This window comes from Balaenoptera borealis (assembly GCF_965194805.1).
Source record: "Balaenoptera borealis genome assembly, chromosome: 13".
NCBI classification, from domain to species: Eukaryota; Metazoa; Chordata; class Mammalia; order Artiodactyla; family Balaenopteridae; genus Balaenoptera; species Balaenoptera borealis.
The window spans coordinates 22,493,792-22,519,794 of record NC_138870.1 but is presented as its reverse complement, the minus strand read 5'-3'; the positions used below and the strand labels follow the sequence as shown (position 1 = coordinate 22,519,794).

The window sequence follows — 26,003 nt, the reverse complement described above, 5'->3', positions numbered from 1 at the left end:
AATGAATGAATGATATCCATGAACTATTATAAATAAATCTCAAAGACAATATTGAAAAAAGATATTATGCTACCATTTATAAAAAATTTAAAATATTGTAAACAACGTTAATTATTGGTTATGGATATATACATATAAAAAGTATGAAAACATTCATAGGCATGACAGATATCAAATTCAGGATAGTAGATACCTCTGGAGAAGGAGGATGGGGTAGGAGAATATGATTAAGAAAGGAAACAGGTGACTTCAATATATTGCAATGTTTTCTTAAAAAAATGAAAACAATTATGACAAAATATTAAAACTTGATGAACCTGAGGCTGCTTTATTATTCTGTCTATGCTATTATATACTTAGAAATTTTCATAATTAAAATCATAGGATTGTATAGAATTGCCCATACTTGTTCAAACTCACACAAAAATAAAAATAAAAATCATAACCTAAATTTTTTGAAAATGGTAGATCTGGGATTCTACCCACATGTGTTTTATTCCAAAGTTGAGGCCCCTCCTGCAGTTTCAGGCCCCCTCTCCTTGCCTTTTCTGATCCTGCCCGGACAGGATGAATCACACCTTCCTCTCTGCCACCTTCTTTAGAGCACCAACTTAACACTTGGTTTTTCAACTGTATCGTAGCTGGTTGTGTGTGTGTGTGTGTGCCCTCTCCCAGACACAGCTCCTGGGGGTAACACACTTGGCATATGCAAAGACACAGGGAGAATGGCTAGATGTGAAAGGTTTCTGTTTTACAAGTAGGTACTCTTTCATTGATAGGCTTCTGTTCTGTTGCTTATCAACCACCTAACTCACTCTTGTGGTAACTTATCAGAAACTAATCATCAATAGGTTCTATAAGTACCTACTTTTGCAAAATAATCCATTTTCAAAGAATATAAGAGAAACAAAATTGTGTTTCAGCATTTCTCATGAATTGACACGAGGGGTAGAAGTGCTACCTATTTGTGGGAAAAATAAACTACTACAGTTCATTTGTTTCACTTAAAAAATTTTCAGGGGCATCCCTAGTGGCGTGGTGGTTGAGGGTCTGCTTGCCAATGCAGAGGACGCGGGTTCGAGCCCTGGTCTGGGAAGATCCCACATGCCGCGGAGCAACTGGGCCCGTGAGCCACAACTACTGAGCCTGCGTGTCTGGAGCCTGTGCTCTGCAACAACAGAGGCCGCGATAGTGAGAGGCCCACGCACCGCGATGAAGAGTGGCCCCCACTTGCCGCAACTAGAGAAAGCCCTTGCACAGAAACGAAGACCCAACACAGCTAAAAATAAATAAATAAATAAATAATTTTTAAAAATAAAGGCATTCCCTTAAAAAAAAAAAAAGAAGACATTTAGAAAAAAAAAATTTTCAAATCCTCAGAAGGGAAAGGAATTTTATAAATTTGGATTTAGCCTACTGCAGAGGTATAGAGATAGGCTGAATTTTATGATTCAGGCATAATTAAGTAGGTTCTCAAATTAGGTCCCACTTCAGAAATGATTGTGCAGATAATTCTACGTTAATACGCCTGGGTCCATCTATCTGAAACAGTACAATAAATAGAATTTGATGAAATGGTACAGTATATAGAAATTATACAGTAAATCAATATAAATTCAATTATAGCAGGAGCGTAAATGAGAGAACCATCCTGTTCAATCTTTAAAAAATATTATCAAGTGGCTTTTCTAATTAAGAGCACTTTTTACAAAAAAAACAAAAACAAAAACAAAAAACCACACACACACACACACACACACACACAGACACACACACACACACAGGATATAATGGAACATTAAGTAATATATAGTAACATTACTTCTTTAAAAAGTTTTTTGTCCTTTTCATCATGAGGTTAGTGTCCCCAGGCAGCCTGCAGCCTCTCCCGCATTTCCTCTCTTCCCTTCCATGGCAACATGGGTTAGCTAGACACTGAGCTTTTTGTGATGTGTGTGTGAGGACGGGGAGAAGGGGAGCGAGGCTTCAGGGAGGTCTCCAGGTGGAAAAGTTTGTGACGCACTAGATTCGGTGACTGAATGAGTATTTATCGAGGGTTCTCGAACACAATAGTTACGGTCACCCTATGTTCATTTTTAAAATTATGTTTGGTCTCAGAGCCCTTAACTCAGAGGGAAACCCTTTCATAGGCATCCCAAACCACTTGTTCATGAAAAGATTATGCGACAAAGCCAACCTGCGTGGGTTTGATCCTTCTGTTTCAGAATCTGAGTAGCGAGCGCATGAGAGACATGCATAAACTTACTGAACGTGGAACATGTGCACTAAAATGGTTGAATTCTGTCCTTCATCAGTATGCAGTCATGGAGAAGTGATTTTGCATTGGTTATAAAGCGTGTCCACCTTACGGAGACCTCGTTTGCCCTCTTGCTGCCTCTGAAGCTCCACCCCTTCCCTGAGACCGGGATAGTCGCCCTGTGTTCGTCTCCATAGCTGAGCAACCTCCACCCTCCAACAGAAAGGATGAAGGCTGAAATGCTGTTTCCCTTATCTTGGAAAAGGCCCCTTTTATAGCTTTCCTGGCACAGCTAAATGGCGCAGGTAATGGCCTGATAGGTGTGCCACACCTGATACTTTAGAAGGAAGCTGGTAAGTGTTCTGTTTTTCCCTAGCAATAAAGCGAAACTTCTCTCCCTAGTTAGGGTCTAGTTAACACATTAGCAAGTCCCCCTCTTTTCTCCTCACCTGTCATTATCTTCCACACAAGAGAGAGGTCTTGATAACAACCTATCTTAATGGGATTTTAATGGCTCATTACAGTGAATGCTGAATCCAACACTTTCACAACAACAGTTGAGTGGGATGCTGATAAAACAGCATCCTCGAGGTTTCTGCAGCCTCTCCCAGCCAGGGGGAGTTGCTCATTTTCTGCAACAACAGAAGCAGCCCCAACCGAACTTCTTCAGCAGAACGTGAGAATGCTTATTTGTGAACAAACCATTTGCTTTCTAACATGCAGGCACTTACCAGCCTTTTGCCAGAGTGAGGAAACACAGCACTGAAACACTCACATTCAGGACTGTGTTAGGCAGTGCACGTTGCTTAGCAACCTTAGATCAGAGAGCATCAACTTTAAATATGCTCAAAACTCAAACCAGCGATATTCCAGCATGTGTCTGGAACCACGGCCTCGCCTTTTGTTTGCTACTCATGTTGGACTCGGATTGGACCAAAAGGTGGCGTATTGGATGGTTCTACTCGGTCTTCTCTAGTTTTCCCCTCTGGGATGGTTTGGATTTGTGCAGCACTTGTTAAAGTAAAGCAGAGACCCTTAGAATGTTTAGGGTTTTTAAGCTGGACAAACAGGATCAAACGAGAAGCCCTGACAGTGTACCTAAGGAGGATCCACCAGCAGCTGCATGCTCGTCCTGGAGGCTGTGACAGCATGAGGCCCCAGGTGGGAGCACCCTCAGGGTTTTATTTTGACCCATTCCACAGAACAAGGAGTGTTCATCTAATTTTCAGAATCATCATCAAAAATGAAAGCATCAGCTGCATATTATAAAGAAGACCTGAGAGCGGGCTTCCCTTGAGTTCTAGAAAGACCAAGCCTGAGATCACCGCTCCCAGAGGCCAGAGGGCTCATCTAATTGCTGAAAATCTGAGCATCCGCCACCAGCAGGGCTCAGTCAGCCACCCTCATTTTCTTGCCTCGGAGGCCAAGGTGGCATGTAGCTAGATCCTGATAGCGACTCACTCCCGGAGCAGCCAAGAAAGGCAGAGATTTACTAAATGGTGGGTCCTAAGCCTTAAAGCTAAGGCAACAAATGAAACGCCTAAGCTACCCTTAGAATTGTAGGCACCGGCTACATCTACTTGATTTTATTTTTACTGAAATTTGACAAAAGAAGCAATCCGTGAATGCATTGAAAACACCCTCCTCCATATGTTTCACTACTGGCATGAGCCTGAGCCACGCCACCCCGCTGCACTGCCAAGTGCCAGCTTACTGGTTCAGAACCCTCATCAGAAACATTCAGACTTCTAGCTGTTCTATGAAAGCCACAGGGCCTTCCTGAAGAAGCTGAGAAACACACTTAAGAATCACTGAGGTGGCTGTACAAACTGATATTCCTCACTGAAAAGGCTATGGATTGAATTATGCACACCCGCCCCCAATTCATATGTTAAAGCCTTAACCCTCAATGTGACTGTGTTTGGAGACAGGGCTTTTAGGAGGTAATTAAGGTTAAATGAGGTTGTAAGGGGGAGGTCCTAATCCTACAAGACTGGTGACCTTAGAAGTAGAGGAAGAGAGTGAGATCCCTCTCTCTCTCCAGGCACATGCACCAAGGAAGGACCACGTGAGCACATAGTGAGAAGGTGGTCATCTGCAAGCCGGGAAGAGAGCCTCTCACCAGAACCCACCGTACTGGAGCAGGCTAAGACAGAAAGGAAAATGTATTTTAGTTATTGCCGTATGTGGAAGCGTACACATATTAATTTTAAAATCTACCAGGGTGATCGAGTGAGCTGCCTCGCTCAGTCATCTAACAGTTACTCCTGCCAAATTTTATCTCAATACACTGAGATCTGAGGTAGCATCCAAACCATCTGAAAGATGACATGCCTCTGAAATAGGCTTTTATATAGTTTATGCTACAAATACTGTTCCCAACATCCATTTTTTAAAAGAAGATCACCTTCAGCTTATGAACTCATCATTGTAATAAACCTAGACTTGAATAAACCTAGACTTGAATCCAACCCTGGATTTTAATGGGCTCTTTTGAGCAGCATTTCTCTAGTTTGCCAGGATCTAAGTCCTAAAAATGAACTGTACTTTGCAGTGAAATGGTATCTAATTAAAGTTTAATGACTAGATTCCATTCCTATCCTACAGCAACATAGAAATATGCACACTGAACTCTTCACATTATCTTGTGTGTATCCTTTAATGTTTATGCCAACCCTTCAGGGTACAACACGGGCAAGTGGACCCAGTTAAAGAACACCCTTAATAGAAATGTCATGGACAAGGTTAATGGGAAGAAAAAGTCCAGAAAATATCCATTTCCTCAGACCAAACTGAAAGTGGACATCATAATGGCAATCTATAAAACTACTGGACCAAATATTAGGGAAACCTATGCCATTGCTTTCTTTGTAGAAGGTAAGGATGGTAATATTGGCATCTAGCATTCAGCCCCATCAATCCTGATTTGTCCTAATTTATTCAAGTTAGGGGAATGCAAAATAAGTCACGTGACTTCTTTCTTTTTTAGATCCTGCAGTCATTTTATAACATGAAATAAAATATCTCAATAATGCTAAGTTAACATGTTCTGAATATTTCTGGAACCCAAGGGCCCACAATGGAGTAATAACACACTCCTTATTATTACCTCTTAGTTCTTTTCAACATTATCAATAAACTTAAAATTTTCTATATCAGAAAATACAACTGTATGTCATTTCTCAAACCATAGTTTAAAAATGGGTATACATAAGTTCAAACAGAAACTCTAATAATGGCAAATATGGAATAGAGTTTGGTTTAACACATTGGATACCGTTATGTGTCAGGGATAAATAATGGCCCCATGGACGCATAATATACTTAAAGAGAATTAATTGCTTTACTTTTTATTTGATTATCCCCGAATTCTATGCACTACTCTTTCTACCATAAAAAAATAAAACCAAAATGATAATTGTCAATATTAAAAGTTTCTAGAGACTGAATATATCCATAATACAGGTTGAAAAATATCAGAAGCTGTCCCTTCTCCTCCTTTTTTAAAAAGAGAAGGGAAGTTCAGGGATAATTTCCTCATTGTATAAGCATTCCCTTGGCCTTTGCATATCTGGCTTAGTATGAAGCTAGCAATAGAAGTGAAAATACATTCTCCTAATGATTCTAAGCATCTAATGATTTTGTTCCAACTTCACTTATTCTTTTTAAATTTTTTTTGTTGTTTTATTATAACTTTACTTATTCTTTATTCAGTATTCCTAAAATTCTTTCAGAGAGCATGTCACCAAATTCTTGAATATTCCCTTCTGTGTTCACTTATTAAAATTAATTTTTTCCCAAATTAATCCAATTACATTCCATTTCTAGACTTACTACAACAACTTCATGTACCTATAAGATAATTATCCTCTCATTACTTATTATACGTACTCAGTGGAGACTGAGTTAGGCCATGGGATTATCACTCCTCAGTACCTAACTATCCTGTGACAGTTGCTATAACCAAATTATTTCCCAGTGGTACTAGAGATGCAATATTAAGTTTTGGAAGCATATTAAGGCCCCAATATGAAAAATAATGTACTACTATGCAATGTGTTCCTAAAAATATAATTCCAGATTAAATTCTCAAATGTCAATACACATATGTGGAAAATTGACATCATTTTTTTGCTTCTTGACTTGTTTAGGGTCTATCCAAAACCCCAGTGCCAAATCTTTCTGACTTCCAGTTTTTCTCCATAACCATGATCAAATCATTTAGGCAAACCATCATGTCGCAGTCTCTCCACTTATAAATTGCGGATAATAATAATATCTGTTTCTTACTTGCTATATGTCATATATATACTTGTGAATTTCAGGGTGTATTCTTTTTTAAAATAAATAACAACCCAATTTTCCCTTCCATTAAGTCAAGATTAAAAATAGATTTAAAAAATCTGAATACACCTGCATTTTGAATTCCTTAGAGTAAGTTAACATATGAAAACTGTAATTGAAATTCTTGACAGTACTCTTAATCATTACAGATTCATATGATAAGTTTTATGAATGACATTAAGGAAAGGAAATATTCTTCCCTTTAAGCTCTTTCCTTAAACTTTCTAATGTGATTACTGTAGTATATATCTCAGGGATTTTATTCCAGGGGGATGGGGGATGGGAGGCAATGGAGCAAGAGTGAGGAAATCTAAAAAAGCACAATAAGGCAAATAAATTCCCACTTTCCATGGGAATATTCCCTACAAGGGCCAAGAAACTAACAAACACTAAACATCCCCATTGGGGAAGAGAAGCAAGAGTTTGCTCTTAAATTGACTTCAGATAGAGATGCCAAAGCAAATAAATCACGGTAAGTGAAACACTTTGAAAGGTAAATGGACTTTAAAAATATTTGCGTAGGTTAAATTTTTTAATCGGAAGTATTCATTACTGTCAGATAAGATAAGGCCACATGTCCATCAGGATCTCTGGAGATCTCCTCCTTGTATATGATTCATTATTTTTAGACCAATGCCTAGCTCCTCAGACATCCCCAACAAATGTTGCCAAATGAAAAAAATAAGCCAAAGTTCAAAACATGTTATGCTTCACCTAAACCAAAATTGTATTAATTTGAGTAAGAAGTAAGTAAAGGCCCCAAAGTTCTTAGATTTCTTCAATCCTTACACATTTTTTCATCAATAACAATTCTGGAATGACGTGCAAACTTGAATGTCTATTCGACCCAGCTACTCAAGCCATTAACAGAATAAAATGCAAACTTCTGTTTCCTAGGATCCCTTGCCCCTAGCCAAGTTCATCCTCAAAGACCCTGTTTCACTTTGTGTTGTCCTTGTGGAGTGACTTGCAACCCTCAAGCCACGTAGAAAGAATTTTGAGAGAAGAATGGCACTTTCACAGGTTACGTGGTGTCCAGAGCAGCTCCATTCTTTTTTTTTTCCTTTATGGGAATCTTTTGTAATTGAAGTAAAAAGACTTCAGTCATGTCTCTGATGGAGAGTGAGAGGAGTCATATTTACAGGTAGGTAAGAAATAACCTATTTGTTTTTCTAAAATTCCTCTGGACATAAATCTCTGATTGGAGATTACCAATGGCTTTTTTTATAACTACAATTTCACTGAATATTCATCAAGCCACCCAGATATTGGTCAAGAAGAAGTTGCCTAAGTGAATTTATCCGTATACCTAGATTCTATCATGGGAATGGTGATACCCAAATCCCAAAGTAATGCGATAGCAAACCTTGTAAAATGAAGTAGGTGTCACATGATCAGAGGCAACCAGTATAAACAGAAATAGAAGAGTGAAGCAGGCCAAACTGTCGATGGGGCGGGTGCCTCAGTCTGGGGGCCCTGCTTGAATTCAGCGTAAATTCCGGAAACAGGTTTGACTCTGCCTCAGCCTCAGGGATTGACCTGTACTGCTTTGGTCTAACAGGTCTGCTAAATAGGGCAAACTTTCCAGTATTCCCTGGGGAATATACCAGACTAGAATCATTCCATGTCCCTAGGGAAAATGACCCTGAGGAGGCCCTTTTCCCCCAAGTTAATTTTTATAATCCTCCAGAAAGATTCAGAAAGTACTGGACTCATCTAATACCGCTGATACTGCTAACAGTAACTTGGCTGGCATCAGAGAAAGGTGAGATGGCCGAACTGATAGCTTCTTCAGGGTTCAAACTGGTCTGGGAAATGCAGCAAGTCCAAAGTGACTGTTCTGCGTGATTAGAGATAACATAGAGCCACTGCTACTTCGAGGAGCGCCACTACCAATGACTGCTCCACTCATCGCTAAGAAAAAGGGCGAACTCACTGAACACTTACCGTGAGCCAGCACTGTTCTAAGTATTAGAACATGTATTCATTTATTTATTCCGCAGGACAACCCTAAGAGATAGGAATTATTATTACCATTCTGATGTCATCAACGAAGACACAGAAGCCTAGAGAAGTTAAGTAACTTGCCCCAAGTTATTCAGTGAATAATGGCCGGGCGGGAGCTCAACACCAGGTGCAGTGTTTCCGCTTCTGTACTTCACCACCCGGCCTCCCTGCCTTTTCCCTTCCTTGAAAGCTTGGAAGAGTGCCCCAGGACCAACCACAGACAGCCTGAGGAGAACAACAAGCACGGAGTCTGTGGGAGACGGGGGCAAGCTGCCTGCAGCTCTGGCCCAGCTGGGATGAGATTTTCCTTGCCCGGCTCCTCAGGGCCCCTCCTCACTTGTGTCAGGCCATCCCCACTAACTGTTCTGCTCTGCATATGCTCTCTGTTGAAAGACAAGATTACAGATATCATCAATATAGATGTTACTACAAGAAAACTTCGAGTGGATCCCAGATTATAACTGAGAAAACTGGAAAAAACAGATAACTGGCTGCAGATAATGCTCTTTGCACCATATCCAGGGAGCTTCCAAGGGCAACTAGGAGCATGGGCTGCTCCTACAAGGAGCTCATGAAATTTCAGAGCTGCAAGGTTTGTACGTTCCTGTCTTAAACATTAAGACAAATTTTCCCCACCTAATTTGCTTTTTTCGTACTGGACTTTCTAAAGTTGAAATAAAGAAAGGTTAGAAAACACATTTGTAAATGATATTCAAAACCACTGAATGAGAAGTTTCGTTCCTTTCTTCTTTGAATTCACCTAGCCTTGAAGAACAGACATTTTTTTCCCTCTGAGTATGTTAACAGTCGTTGAAGTGACTAAAATACCCAGTATATCTTAGCGAAAAGCTATTTTTAAAATCACTTGATTTAGAAAACTCCAATCATGATAATTTCATGGGACTTCTCAGTACACAAATTAAAAGTTTTAAATTACTCTGCAAGAATTTGGAGTTCGAATAATCTTAAATAGAAAATACCTGCGTCAATGCATACTTAATCAGGTGTTTTTAACATCTGTCCCTGATCCAAAATTATTTTGAGGGTTGTTTTATAAGGTACAGTTCTTGTGGTCAGTAATAGCAGTAATGATGCAATGTGAGACTAGGAGCCAGAGGTGTTGATTCTGGTCTCACCTGACTCCACCACTTTTCACCTCTGGGCTTTGAGAATGCCATTTAACTTCTCTTAGCCTGTTTCCTCGTGTCCACAGATGAATAACAGTTCCCACCTCAAAGTGTTGTTTCAGGGACCAAATGAAATAATGCACGTGAAAGAGATTTTAGTAAGCCCGAGGCACTATAATAATAAAATTACAAACTAAATGTGGGAGCACCATGGCCCAGTGAGGAAAACGCAGATGTAGTCTGGTGCTAAAAGGAATCAACTTGGTTGATTTGCCAACTTTGCCAACTCATGACCTTCAGTGGGTTTGCCCTTGGTTCTCCCATTTGAGAAATGGAAGGATAATAACTACCCCATAAGGCTGATGTGGGGATTAGAAATAATACGTGTAAGGCCTCTAGCAGGACAGGCCCACAGTAGGTGCTCAATAAATGGCACCCATTTCATATCAGAGAATCCGTTTAATTAAGCCAAGTATGCTGTGTCCAAACACTCACTCACAACAGCTGAGCGGTGTTCTGCTTAGACCAGTACATTCATTAGCAGAGTCCCAAATAAGACTCCTGCCACGGCCAGCACCCCGGGCTTATCCCACTTTAGATTCCAGTGGATTAAGGCTGTGCTTGCTGTATTCACATTTCCTGCCTTCAACCACTGTTTTATAAACTTACTACCGGAACCTCAGATTTAAAAAATAAAATCAATTCTACCCAATGTGGCCACTCCAAGTACAGGATATTTCCTAACTTGCTTTTACAGGATGAACTTATTCACTTTTTTGCTACTTCTGCAGGGACGAGGGTGGGGTCCGCGGGCGAGAAGGAAAAAACCGAAGTGAATATGCTGTTGTTACTGAGGCTGTTCAGTGTGACCAAAGTAAGCAGCCTGTGCCTCGCCTCCCCAGCTCCAGCGCGTGAGGGTCAGGCCTGTCGGAGGCGGAGGCGTTCGGAGCCACAAGCAGGACAAGGGCACGAGCCCCGCCGCGCCCGGCCCGAGCAGACCCGGGGCGGCGGGCATCGGTCACCAAGCAGAGGGCGAGTTAGAGGCGTGGAGCCGGGGAAGGGCGCATGCAGGTGGGTTAGTGGTAACTCGACCATGCGGCGTGGCATTCCTGTCTGGCAAACGCGCTCAGGCAAAACAGACTCGATGCTTACAATGATCCCAGCCCAAAATGGAGTGTCTCTGACTAGCAGGGAGGAGCTGATGCCGGCCATGAGAAAGCCCACCACGGTCACGGCGACGCCCAGCGCCAGCTGCAGCAGCGCGAGCAGCAGCGGGAACCGGCAGCCGCAGCACGTCCGGGCCTCCTCCTCCCCGCACTCCTTGGGGGCCCCCGCGCCCCTCTTCGGCCCCATGTCCTCGGGCCCCGCGGCGTCGGCGGCCGGCGGTCCCCCCTGGCTCCGCGCGCCGCGGCCCGGCCGCTCCCTGCCCATGGCGGCTGCGGGGGCGACGGCGAGGGCGGCGCGGGGCGGGCCGCGCTGGCCCTGCTCGGCGAGTTACGGAGGCTGAACAAATATGGCAAACATTTGGAGCGACTCGCCGAGCCTCCGAAGGCCACGGGGAGCCCGCGGCGGCGGGGGAGTCGAGGGGGGTCGCCAACTGCCAACTCGCCGGGCGGGACACAGCGCCCGCCGGCTCGGGCAGGGTAGCCCCGCGCCTCCTAAACCCCAGCGCACTTTAGACAGGCTGCGTGTGCGCGCGCGTGTGTGTGTATGTGTGCGCGCACGTCTGTGTACGCGGCCGTGTGTGTGTGTGTGTGTGTGTGTGTGTGTGTGTGTGTGGTGTATGTGTGGTGTATGTCTCCCACTCCAAACCCCAGGATTTTTTCGGTTTTGTTTTTGTTTTCTGAGAGGTGCAGTGCAAGGTGATGAATGTTTAAGTCATTTGAGTTTAATTAGTAGAAAATTTAATCCGAAAGAGGCGTTGCTAGGCTCCAAGCTGTGAAGTTCCAGAAGTTAAATTGTTCTTTATTTTCCAAAAAAGGCATGGGCTCTTTCTTTTTAAATTCTGCAATCCTGCTGACAAATCAAGGCATTTTTCCCATTGAGGTATTTGCTTTGAAATTACTATTTATACAGATGCTGGGCTAATTGGGAACTCTCTCACATGCATTTTTTTTTAAACATCTTTATTGGAGTATAACTGCTTTACAATGGTGTATAACAAAGTGAATCAGCTATATGTATACATATATCCCCATATCCCCTTCCTCTTGCGTCTCCCTCCCACCCTCCCTATCCCACCCCCCTAGGTGGTCACAAAGCAAGGAGCTGATCTCCCTGTGCTATGCAGCTGCTTCCCACAAGCATCTATTTTACATTTGGTAGTGTATATATGTCAATGTTACTCTCTCACTTCATCCCAGCTTATCCTTCCCCCTCCCCATGTCCTCAAGTCCATTCTCTACATCTGCGTCTTTATTCCTGTCCTGCCCCTAGGTTCATCAGAACCTTTTTTTTTTTTAGATTCCATATATATGTGTTAGCATACAGTGTTTGTTTTTCTCTTTCTGACTTGCTTCACTCTGTATGACAGACTCTAGGTCCATCCACCTCACTACAAATAACTCAATTTCGTTTTTTTATGGCTGAGTAATATTCCATTTTGTATATGTGCCACATTTTCTTTATCCATTCATCTGTCTATGGACCCTATTTGTTTTTAAAAGCTCTTTTAATCGTTTATATAAAGTCCCTAGCCAGTCTTCGCTAATCTCCACAACGGTGCCTACGGGGATTATTACACACTTTGGACGTGGAGGATTTAACTCAGTCCACGTTTGAGATATTTTTAATGCACCTACAGTGTGCTAGAAAATAAGGATGCTCAAGGTAGATTTGGTCCCTTCCAAAAGTCACCGAACAAATCAATAAAACCGATTATTCTTATTCCCACATACCTCTCCTCAGTAGCACTTAGAGCAAATTTCAGTGAAACCACTCAGAAATGATCCCATCACTTTAGAGTATTTATATCTACTTTGGTATGGTCATTTTAGCATTCAGAAAGCTTTATTTAAAAAAAAAATGATGTTGCCAAGATGCTAGGATAAAGCCTACTCCTAGATTGTTTGCTATCAGCTAATTTAAAGAAAATCTAACTCCCTGCTTTGTCTCCAAAGAATTAGAAACTAATCATCATCAGCTCTCCCTGGGTACCTTTGAAGGTATAAAATATATTCTTGTTTTATGAACTTCAGTGTTTTCCTTATACCTTACTTCTGGATCAGTGAGAAAAATATGGAACAAATGCAGTAGCTTGAAAAGCAGAAACCAAACTGCACATCCCAGCGCTTCCCCTAGAAGCAGTAGAAACAGCGCTCACTCTCACGAGAGGAGCAGAGGGGCTGAGGAAAGGTCATTGTCAGCTTTGGGGCCATTACACCATTAGGATTTCTAGTGAGAACAAATAATAGCTGGTGTTACATCAAGGTACCCATGTGACTTGTGCCTGATTGAGAACAACCCAAATGACAAAAGAGAACAATACTTGGTTTTTCTGCATAAACCAAGAAAACATTTTTAGGAAGCTGAGTACATGGAAGTAATTATTTGTTCTTACGAATAATACAGCTACCAGTTACTGAGTATCTATCTATTCTGTAACAAGCACATGCTAGGTACTTTACATTCTTGACAGTTACTCGTTGTAATTATAGTTTCTTCTTTTAAAGATGAAAAAATGGAGTAGCAGAATCATTAAGTAGCCAGATTATTGGGCCACTGGCCTAGTTAGGGATGAGTGAGGGGAACCAAATGTAAACTTTTGTGGATTACCTGTTTTGTTAATTACTTCTTGTAGGCAAATAAGTGGATGGACTGATTTAAATCATTTGTGATTTTAAACAATTTAATGATCATAGGTAGTACTTCATCTATCACAGAATTAGCTATTAGCCTTGACTCTAAGAGTATTTGAGTACTTTACAAAAATATCTTGATCCACCACCACAATGTATGTGATAGTTGACTGAGACTGTTATTTCTGTTAATAATTTATAGCTAGATACAAGCTCTATTTGCTGACCATACTGCTGGGCTGTCAGTTAGTTAAGAATAAAATATTCTTAGCTTTTCCCTCAATATCTTAAATTAGATGTTAAGTTAGAATAGGTAAACAAAATAATAGGGTATTCCTGTAGGTTTGTCTTCTAAGTTTCAGAACTAGTGTGGCTTACAGTTGCACATAAATTCTTGTAATGAAGGCTTACTTTTAACTGCCTAGGTGAGACAAGTTACAAATGAAACCAGTAGCAGTGAACAACAGCCCAGATAAATTGTAATCCTTCTAGTCTGATTACAATTTTCAGCTTCCAGCAAAGGAAGGCAGTAGTAGTATGGGGAGCCTTACACCTGCTCAGATTCCCAACCACACGCGTGAATCTATGTCCGAGGGGGCCTGGTCTTTGGCAATACCACAAGGTGATAGTGATGAGGATGGTAGTTTCACTTACTTAATGTGAGGAAGTAGAAACAACAAAGAGGATGACAGAAGTTGTCAGAAGGTTAGTGATGAAGAGTAATCAAGGCTAAAATGGTATCAAAGGGTCTTTAAAAACAACAACAAAAAAGGTCTTCCTTTAATATGTCCTTTCCACAAGAAAAATCACCATTTCCAGCTCACCACATAGTTTAACAGAAATGAACAGGATTTTTTTAGTATTCATAAGTTATAATGTCTCTGTTTTATAGGTTAAGCAATAACCTCTTCAGATATTTATATTACTGGGAAAAAAGGCAAAGTAGAAACAAAGTGTTTTGAGATACTCTACTGGCTGCTCCCATAACTCAAAACTGACAGAGATGGTAACTTAGAAATTATAGGAGAGTAGTTAATAAAAGGTTTGAGATTATTTTGATCCTGTGAGGAAAATAACAAAAATAAGCTTAGTATTTCTGTGTTTGCTGCATTTCAAATTCAACATTATTTGGACGTATTTATGCTGCAGAAATTCAGAACTGGGGAAAAAAATTAGTGTCATTAACAAGATGTCCTTAGGAAATACGACTAGAAATAATCTCTAAACCAACTTATTTTTGAACACATGATCTTAGATTCACCAAGAACAAAAAAGATTTCATAGGAAAAATTATTACAGTTTCAAGGTCTGTGTCAAGTCTCTTTACTATGTAATGACATATATTTTAAATGTTCAATTAGATTTGATTTAAGGAAGTATCAAATATTCTACAGAGAACAATTGAGAACTCATTTATGATATGCAGCACCATTGGTCTCCATATCTAAAATAACTCTAGGGATATTGCTGACATGCATGTGTGTACAACAAATAAAAGAAAATCTAATTTTTTTGTATTTTCTTTATTTATATATCATTAATTCTAAATATTTCTTTTGGCTCAAGTTTTTCTCCAAAGAATTGATCCATTTATGATCTTGGTATGGCAGTTTGTCTTTTCAAGTTAAATGTCATATGTGCAGTGTACTCTCTATGGTTCACATAGGGCTTATAACTTTCTCATTCTATAGAGTGTCCATATCAATGCTAACTATGAATCCTTTCCTAATGCATTCCACCTATTTATATGATGTTATTTATAATATCAAATTTTTCTACATGCAATTTGTACATGTATTTTTGTCTATATAATTTCGATGTGTGCACTGCATATGATAAGGTAGAAATAACAACTTATTATAATTAAGAAATATAGGGAGAAGAATGGATAAAAAATTGTGGTATATTCATACAGTGAATACTACTTTCTAATAAGAAGGAATGAACCATTGATATAGTCAATGACTTGAATGAGTGAAAGAAATTAGACACAAAAAATAAATACTGCATAATTCCATTTATGTAAAAATAAAAATAAAAAGGTAAAAATCTATGATAACTGAATTTAAAAAGAGGTTGTAGAGTTGGGATGAGAGAATTGACCAGAAAGGAGCAAGACGGGATTCTCTGGGGTGATGGAAGTCTTATATATCTTGGTTTGGGTGGTGGTTACGTGGTATAAACCACTGTGAAAAACTCATTGAACAACACTTAAGATCTGTGCCTATTATTCTTTGTAACGATATCTCAATTTTTGAAATGTAATAAGAGGAGAAATACAGGACGTCATTGTATATCCATCAGTTATTAACAATAGAAAAAGTAAAGTTTCTTTTTTTTTAATCTAAATTATCTTACTAAACTCTCTTCATTTCTCTCCTGCCATTCTGATTCCTCTGTATTAATTATCTATTGCTGCATAATAAATCACCCAAAGCTTAGTGGTTTGGAATAACAGTAGTTCTTTATTATTTCATAATTTCTGTGGGTCAGATATTCAAATAGGGTATAGCAGGGATCATTTGTTTCTTCACATTTTCTGGGGTCTCAGCTGAAAGACTTAAAGACTGGGGCCTGGAACCATCTGAAGTTTTGACTGAGGCAGAAAGATTTGCTTTCAAGGTGGCTCACTCATCTGGCTGGTAGGCTGGCTCCTTTCCATGTGGCCTCTCCGTGCATTGGCCTCTCCACAGGCTTGTTTGAGTGTTCTCACAACATGATGGCTGACTTCAACAAGAACAAGAGATTCAGAGATTGAGAGAACAAGACAAAAGCTATCCTTTTTTTTTTTTTAATATTTTGCCATATTTCCTTTATTTTTTCATGTTCCTATATTGTTTTCTTTACTTTTTTTTTTTAAACATCTTTATTGAAGTATAATTGTCTTACAATGGTGTGTTAGCTTCTGCTTTATAACAAAGTGAATCAGTTGTACATATACAATATGTTCCCATTTCTCTTCCCTCTTGCATCTCCCTCCCTCCCACCCTTCCCATCCCACCCCTCTAGGTGGTCACAAAGCTCCGAGCTGATCTCCCTGTGCTATGCGGCTGCTTCCCACTAGCTATCTATTTTACATTTGGTAGTGTATATATGTCCAGGACACTCTCTTACCCTGTCACATCTCATCCCACCCCCTCCCCATATCCTCACGTCCATTCTCTAGTAGGTCTGTGTCTTTATTCCCGTCTTGCCACTAGGTTCTTCATGGCCTTTTTTTTTTTTTTTTCCTTAGATTCCGTATATATGTGTTAGCATACTGTATTTGTTTTTCTCTTTCTGACTTACTTCACTCTGTATGACAGACTCTAACTCCATCCACCTCATTACAAATACCTCCATTTCATTTCTTTTTATGGCTGAGTAATATTCCATTGTATATATGTGCCACATCTTCTTTATCCATTCATCTGTCGATGGACATTTAGGTTGCTTCCATGTCCTGGCTATTGTAAATAGAGCTGCAATGAACATTTTGGTACATGACTCTTTTTGACCTATGGTTTTCTCAGGGTATATGCCCAGTAGTGGGATTGCTGGGTCGTATGGTAGTTCTATTTGTAGTTTTTTAAGGAACCTCCATACTGTTCTCCATAGTGGTTGTATCAATTTACATTCCCACCAACAGTGCAAGAGGGTTCCCTTTCCTCCACACCCTCTCCAGCATTTATTGTTTGTAGATTTTTTGATGATGGCCATTCTGACCGGTGTGAGATGATATCTCATTGTAGTTTTGATTTGCATTTCTCTAATGATTAATGATGTTGAGCATTCTTTCATGTGTCTGTAGGCCATCTGTATATCTTCTTTGGAGAAATGCCTGTTTAGGTCTTCTGCCCATTTTTGGATTGGGTTGTTCGTTTTTTTGTTATTGAGCTGCATGAGCTGCTTGTAAATCTTGGAGATTAATCCTTTGTCAGTTGCTTCATTTGCAAATATTTTCTCCCATTCTGAGGGTTGTCTTTTGGTCTTGTTTATGGTTTCCTTTGCTGTGCAAAAGCTTTTAAGTTTCATTAGGTCCCATTTGTTTATTTGTGTTCTTATTTCCATTTCTCTGGGAGCTGCAAAAAGAATCTTGCTGTGATGTATGTCATAGAGTGTTCTGCCTATGTTTTCCTCTAAGAGTTTGATAGTGTCTGGCCTTACACTTAGGTCTTTAATCCATTTTGAGTTTATTTTTGTGCATGGTGTCAGGGAGTGTTCTAATTTCATACTTTTACATGTATCTGTCCAATTTTCCCAGCACCACTTATTGAAGAGGCTGTCTTTTCTCCACTGTATATGCTTGCCTCCTTTATCAAAGATAAGGTGACCATATGTGTGTGGGTTTATCTCTGGGCTTTCTATCCTGTTCCATTGATCTATATTTCTGTTTTTGTGCCAGTACCAAACTGTCTTGATTACTGAAGCTTTGTAATATAGTCTGAAGTCAGGGAGCCTGATTCCCCCAGCTCCATTTTTCGTTCTCAAGATTGCTTTGGCTATTTGGGGTCTTTTGTGTTTCCATACAAATTGTGAAATTTTTTGTTCTAGTTCTGTGAAAAATGCCAGTGGTAGTTTGATAGGGATTGCATTGAATCTGTAGATTGCTTTGGGTAGTAGAGTCATTTTCACAATGTTGATTCTTCCAATCCAGGAACATGGTATATCTCTCCATCTATTTGTATCATCTTTAATTTCTTTCATCAGTGTCTTATAATTTTCTGCATACAGGTCTTTTGTCTCCTTAGGTAGGTTTATTCCTAGATATTTTATTCTTTTTGTTGCAATGGTAAATGGGAGTGTTTTCTTAATTTCACTTTCAGATTTTTCATCATTAGTGTGTAGGAATGCAAGAGATTTCTGTGCATTAATTTTGTATCCTGCTACTTTACCAAATTCATTGATTAGCTCTAGGAGTTTTCTGGTAGCATCTTTAGGATTCTCTATGTATAGTATCATGTCATCTGCAAATAGTGACAGCTTTACTTCTTCTTTTCCGATTTGGATTCCTTTTATTTCTTTGTCTTCTCTGATTGCTGTGGCTAACACTAAAAGCTATCCTTTTAATGACGCAGCCTCAGAAGTCACTTAGCAACACTTGAGCCACACTCTATTCTTTAGAAGCGAGTCACTAAATCCAGCCCACATTCAAGGGGAAAAGAATTAAGATCCGTGTATTGAAAGAAAGAGTATTAAAGAACCAAAGAGGATCAAAAGCATATTTTAAAACCACCACATTTAGGTATCACCACATTGAGATATGACTGATATATAAAAAATTGCACAAATTTAATGTATATATCTTGATGAATTGGATTTTTTATTGCATAGGGAAAGGGCATGTATGCTACACATTCCATGGCTTCATCAAAGACTCCAAAATCTAAGGAATCCAGACTTCTTTCCTTAGCTCTAGATCTGAAAATGTAAATACCTACTTAAAACTCCATTTGAATATCCCAAATGTACCTCAAATTCACCCTATCCTTGAACTCCACAGAGAAATCAAGTAAGATAAACACAAAGTGTACATAGACTTTAGTGGCAAGGTGGTCATTGGTTGCCCTTGCCAAGAGCAATCCATATAGAGTTTCAAGATTCCAGTGAGTTTAATAGTGAGTGGGAGGTGATGAAGGGGGGAGAAAATTATCTATGGAAAAGCTTAGCTGTGAAGGGAAAGAAAGAGGAAAAGCTATAGCTAAAGGGGTAATATAAAGTTGAGGAAAAGTGTGCCTCTCTGTTTTTGGACAATTGATCAGATAAATTCCTTGAGGTGGGAGAATTAGTCAGAAGGAAAGTCCCTTCACAGGCTGAGATAGAAGGAAAGAATGTAAGATAAGATAAAACACAGTTAAGTTTGCAGGTGTGTGAGGAAGGCAGTTGAGGGAATTTTCTGGCCTCCTCTAGGATGTATACACAACAAATATAGTACCAGCATTCTCCTAAATGATGCAGATTTTAGATACAGAGCCAGTCTACTTCCATAGCCTATCCCACAGCACATTTTATTGCTATATCTCATAAGTATAGATTTAATGAAACTATATCATTTTCTGAAAAATTTCTCTAAAATAACAAAAACATGATTTTCTGTAAATTACACTAATAATGATGTCTGGAATGTGTATTTGTATATGTATATATATACACACATACATACATATATTTTATAGGTCACAAAGTACTCAAATTATTACTCTCTAAATCTAACCAAAACCCTATGAAGTCGAAATTTCTTCAGTGGTTAAGTGACTTGATCAAGGCTACATTTTTTTAACCATTTTTAAAAATTGAAGTATAGTTAATTTACAATGTTGTTAGTTTCAGGTGTACAGCAAAGTGATTCTGTTTTATATATATATTATATATATATGTATGTATATATATATATATATTCTTCTTCAGATTCTTTTCCATTAACGGTTATTACAAGATATTGACTATAGTTCCCTGTGCTATACAGTGGGTCTTTGTTGTTTATCTGTTTTATATTCAATCGTATGTATATGTTCATCCCAAACTCCTAATTTATCTCCCCCTACCCCCACTATCCCTTTTGAAGGCTACAAGACCTAAGCTCTAAGTTCTCTGCTCTTGCCATTTATATTTTAGCTGAATGACTTGGATTTTTTAGCTTTATTGCAATATGATTGGTACACCACACAAAAATTGCACAGATTTACTGTATATATCTTGATGAGTTGGATTTTTATTGCATAGAGACATGGCATTAATACATTGCACGCATAAGCAGCCATGCGTGGTAAGGGCAAATGTGTGCTAATATACACGTTAAACGTGTTAACATATATGTTAAACATGCATGTTTAGGGCTATGCTCTCAATTCCGATGTGTGGGTTTTCTCCCCACACCACCAAGCAGTTCTCCAACACCAGCTGGGTGTCCTACAATTCAACTCAATTCTGACACTATCTAGCCAGAGACAGCATCAGATTCTAGGTGTTGAGGGCTTGGTGCCACAAGACTGCCCCTACTTCAGATATAAATCGCGAGTCCAGATGGTTATCTGTGCTCCTGACCCACTGGTTATAAATCAGAGGTTTCTGCAACCCTTTCCTTGGGCTTAATTTAGGATTCAGGAAACTATTTCACTCACTAAATTGCCTGTTTATTACAAAGGATGTTAACAGATACGAATCAACAGCCAGAGAAAGAGATACATAGGGCAAGGTCCCAAACAAAGGAGCTTCTGTCCCCATGGAGCTTGGGGCTGTGCACGGTGGCATGTGGAAGTGTTCTGGTTCACCAACCTGGAAGCTCTCCGAATTCAGTTTTTTGTTTTTGGTTTTTATGGAGGCTTCATTACATAGGCATGATTGATTAAATCAATGACCATTGGCGATTGGTTCAGCCTGGGGTGGAGGCTCTCTCCTCCCTGGGTGTCTGGAGGGTGGGACTGAGAATTGCAACCCTCTAATCACGAGGTTGGTTCTCCTGGCGGCCAGCCCACATCCTTAGGTGTGTTCCAAAAGTCATCTCGTTAGCATAACAGAAGACACTTTTGTCACTTTCCTCACTTAGGAAATTCCAAGGATTTTAGGAGGTCTGTGCCAGAAATGGGGACAAAGACCAAATATGTATCTTTTGTTATAAATCACAATATCACAAGGGCATAAAGTGCTTGGTGCGTAGATATCCCTGCCGAGTCCCAGGGTAGTGAGAACAGATGCTGTGTAGAATCTGGACCATAAGCACCGTGAGGACAGACGTCTTGCTTTTCTTAATCATCATTGTTTCCACAGTACCCAGCACAGTGCAAAGAACATTGCATGGCTTTAATAAATATTTATAGATCCTAAATAGTCATACAAGTTACACACAAGATTCATCTGGATTCAGATATTTCTGATATAAACAATATATCTTTAAAATCCTTGAATGCATATTTTGTTCGTCCATTTTTCTTTTTCTTTTAAGAGTTGTCTTTAGGAATCACTCAACCGAGACACTTTGGATGAATTATAACCAGGTTTTCTAAATAATAACATTGAAAACACCATAAAGTCATTTTAAATATCCTATGTGTTATAAGCAAACTATACGATTTTCAATTTTACCACTACTCTTCCTCTTTACAGTAAGTGAGTCACTGTCTGACTCCAAGCCAGACTGACATCTTTTTTCATTTTCATAATATGCAGGTTTCCATAGACTTACAACTCCCTGCATTTGGTTCCATATCCAGTCATCACCTCCTTTAAAGACATCTTTGGCTCTAAGACAAATCTTTATAGGCTGTGTTCTTTTCCTCCTACCATTTTTCTATAAACTCTCTCTCATTTTTAGTGCATCAGTGAGTGCAAACATCGGACTCAGTCCGCCTGAGTTCCAATCCCGGCTCCAATTCTTACCAGCTGTATGATGTGGACATGTTCCCTCACCTCTCTAAGCCTTGATTTCCTATCTGTGAAATGTGAATATTAAAAGTACTTATCTCAGAAGGTCTCTATGAAGTATAAATACAACAGTTCATGAAAACATGGAGGACATTTCCTAGCATGGATAAGTAATCAGTAACTGTTAAGCTATTATCCTAGCTTATCATTCTTGGCCTACACAAGGGGCTCAATCAGTATTTTCTGAATGGTTAAATAAATAAACAAGTCAACAGATACTCCTTTTGTTTAATTACTTCTATCCCTTGAAACTGAAGGTACCCTGACCGATGCTCCCGCCCAGGTGAATCTCAGCACTGCCACGAGCATCCTCGTCTCTGCAACAATAGACCTGCTGTTGTCTAAGAAAACCATATAGGAGTGACAAGTGAGTGGTGAGTGGTTTTTTGTTTTTTTGTTTTTTTTTCTGTCAAACTGTATCAGAAGATATGAAGCCATTGTAGGGCAGGATAGATATTTTATAAAGTTTCTATTTACAATACTTTTGCAATGTAGCATATAAGGAAATGCCAAGTGCTATTTTATAATCCACACCACTTTCAGCTTAGGTGTATTTGTATGAGCATTATGCTCAACTAGCTAATTGTACCTGGAAATTCTGTTGCTCTTTTACTAGCCTAAATCATAAAATTAAGTAGTAGGTTAGCAGATACTTGTATGCACTGCTTTTTAAGCCAGGGTTGCAGGTCAGAATCACCTGTAGCGTATTTGATACATGTGTTTGTTGTTAATGTCTGACTTAGTTATATTTTAGGTGGGGTCCAGGCAGTTAGTACGTTTGGGATGTACCCCTGTGATTAAGTCCCACTCTGAAAACCTGCCCAGGACACACTCCCAGCTAAGCTCAACACTCTCCCCATCCCCTAAGGCAGTAAGAAACATTCCTTTGTCAAAGACTGACTGTAACTTTATCATTTTATTTCTTCTTGGTACCTTTTTCTCAGGAGTGAGTGCCTGTACAGCATCCTTTCTTGAGTTCATTCAATAAACATTTAATGAGTGCCTAAAATGGCCAAGTAAGCCAGCAGGCACTGATGGTAAAAAGGCAGCAGGTTTCTGCTCTCAAGGAGCCCACATTCAACTGGAGGGAGACAGACACATAAACAGGGAAGTGTAATAAAGTGTTACGTGTGCGAGGACAGAATTGTGTGTGAGGTACAGCAAGGCATGAAGGCACAGTGACTCTACTAGAGAGTGTCACAATCAGTGTCATTTGCCTGCATTCCTGGGAAACATGTGGCATAGCAGAGTAATTATTCATGCCTTGTGGGTTTTTATCTATGGGGTGACTCTGGAGTGTGTCAGCTTGGACCTACTGGTTCAGACTTACAGCACCATGTCTCCCAGCCAACAGCTCCTTCCCTGTGCCTAATCCTTGGAGACAAACCTTCCTAGTTTCACTTTTTTGCTCCTCCACCTCAGGGTAGTAAAGGTATAATCAGACCAGAGCAAGGCGAGAGGAGCTGACCGACTCTCAATACCCAAGCATATTGCTGGCCCCTAGGAGGATAGCCCTCTCTCAACTCCCCTGAAGACTGAAGAACCAAGGTCTTGCTGGAGTTCATGAACCCCATGCCTGTCAATCATTTTCAACATTCTTCAACATCTATTTTTTTACTTAGTCATATTTTTTTATCCCTAAGCAATCTGTAATAAACATGTAGTACACCATGCAGATTTGGGGAAAGGGCATTTTTTCAATGTCATGCATTATTTTTTGTTCTGTTCCTAAAAGCCTAAACAATCCATATTTTAAATAAAAAATAATTTAATTTTCTTGTGCATCCTGTTTAGAGAGAGTAGGGGAAGCATGTGAAATGCTTATTGAAGGAAGTTGCTTGAGGTTTAATAAGAATGAAACTAGCACCTAGAAAAAAACTCATCAAGATGCTAAAAGCAGTTGCTTGGGGGCAGTGGGACATGGATAATGTTTTCCTCTTCTTCCTATTTTTCTGTTGTCCTCGAACGGGCACATTATATTATGATGTAACCAAAACAAAACACAAAACAAAACAAACCAAACACCCCCCAAAACCCTTAGTTTTCAAAAGAAACTCACTTCAGTAGAGATTGGGTCTTAGATTTATTTTAGAGTCACCTAAACAATGGAGAATTAGGTACATAATGGATGCTCAATTAAAAAGATATTACACTTGGTAGATTGAGAAATTCTCTCTGGATTGAGTCTTCATATATTAATTGAATTTAGTTTCAATAATGAGATGCTGCTAAGATAATATTTTTAAAAGAAAGTTTGTGAAAAGAAGAGATAAGTATAATATACTAAGGAAAAGGCAAAAATTTCTGGAAGTATGAGGGATTATAATAAGCCAGTGGTTCTTATCCCTGACTGTGTATCAGAATCACCCATGATACTCTTTTTAAATGTCTGTGACCTAGACTTTCCTCTAGAAATTCTAATTCAGGAAGTGGGTTGACATACAGCATCTGCACTTTTCAAAGGCTCCATAGATAATCTTGATGCAGAGGTAGGATTGTAAACCATTATTCCAAATGAAATGAATCAATCAATCCAGGCACCAACTAATGCATCCGAAATGACCTGGGTCCTTCAACTTTGTCAATTAAAAGTAGTTAAACTTTTACTTAGTAAAGCTATAGTTGCTCAAACACTTGGCATTTTTCTTTGGGAAATTTCATCAAAGATGATTTAAGAGCCGCCCAAGATAATCATCCTAATTACTTAATGCTTGTGTAAACCTAGCCTGCTAATTTTATTTTATTAAAGATTGATTACCAACTTGGGACAGAAATGTAAAGGCAGAGGTAATCACCTTGTCCCTCCATTCCCATTATCTGCTACCCCCAGTGAATGCTCAATTAGCCTCTGATGAATGAATGAATGAATGGTTCTTCTTCCTCATTTTCACAGATGAGCCTCCGAGCAGTCGTGCCACTTGCCCACGGACTCACTACTAGTTGATGGCAGTGCTGGGACTCAAAAATCAAGAAAGCCCATTCTCAGGGCTCAAGTCCTCCCATGCTGCCACATGCTTTACTCACCTCCAAACAACTGTTGATTGTCCCAAAAGTTAAATCCATCCTTCAAGAATGCTATTATCTTCCATAGAGAGCATTACAAATAATGTACCACAATTCTATAAACATAATTGACAAAAATACTTAGAGCAGCAGTAACACCATGTGAGTGGAATGCCTTCCAAAGTGACTACTTCGAAAGAGACACGATTTCTACATATAAGTTCTGGTTCTTAAAACTCGTAAAATAGATAGCTAGTGGGAAGCAACTGCATAGCACAGGGAGATCAGTTCTGTGCTTTGTGACCACCTAGAGGGGTGGGATAGGGAGGGTGGGAGGGAGGGAGATGCAAGAGGGAAGAGATATGGGAACATATGTATATGTATAACTGATTCACTTTGTTATAAAGCAGAAACTAACACACCATTGTAAAGCAATTATACTCCAATAAAGATGTTAAAAAAACAAAAAAAAAAAACCCTCAGTCTTTGATTTCTAAGTTGCACAATGTACCCTCCACTTATATATTGTTCCAATGAGGGGCATCAATGTGCCAGGTTTAGTTATTAGTTTCCTTCAGGTCAGTATCTCACTGGAAAAATTTGGCTCAGATCACCTTACCAAAAAAAAAAGCTAAACTTTGACTTGTAATTAATTGGTGCCTCTGTTTTCACAACTGTACATTTTTAGATAAGACTGCCAGATTGCCTCCCTAATTGGCTTGTGTAAACTGTCCTGTAGAACCAAAAGAAACTGTAGTGTTTTTTTTCTTTAATGCATTTTCACCATACCCCTTTTTTAAGCCACCATTGGAGAAAAAAATTATAACAATAAGACAGGACAAGAGGGCTACCATTGTTGACCAATCTCCCTCCAATAATAAGAATGTTGGAGTAGGACTTTGGTCTTAAATAATAACTTTTGTTTTACAACATAATTTTTGCTGCTATCATGTCTTCAAACAGAAGGTAACACAGAATTCGGATAAACAGAGAAGTGGATAAAATTAAAGTTGCCCCAACTATAATGAGAACAGCTTCTTTGGATAAAAAGTGGGGGGGGGGGAATGA

General features: G+C 39.4%; 1 protein-coding gene and 1 long non-coding RNA gene across 2 annotated transcripts in view; one reads left to right on the top strand and one right to left on the bottom strand.

Annotated features, from left to right (window-relative positions):
• SSPN (sarcospan) overlaps positions 1-11,775 on the bottom strand; it is a 40,703-nt gene extending 28,928 nt beyond the window's left edge. The window contains exon 1 of the mRNA XM_082352290.1: positions 10,888-11,775. Coding sequence (XP_082208416.1) covers positions 10,888-11,166 — 279 coding nt within the window. The 5' untranslated portion in view covers positions 11,167-11,775. The remainder of the gene's footprint in view (positions 1-10,887) is intronic.
• LOC309609994 lies at positions 1,762-25,411 on the top strand. Its single transcript, XR_014233682.1, has 3 exons — positions 1,762-10,806; positions 22,190-22,306; positions 24,826-25,411. It is a non-coding gene; the product is annotated as an uncharacterized lncRNA (long non-coding RNA).
• The last annotated feature ends 592 nt before the right edge of the window (positions 25,412-26,003 follow it).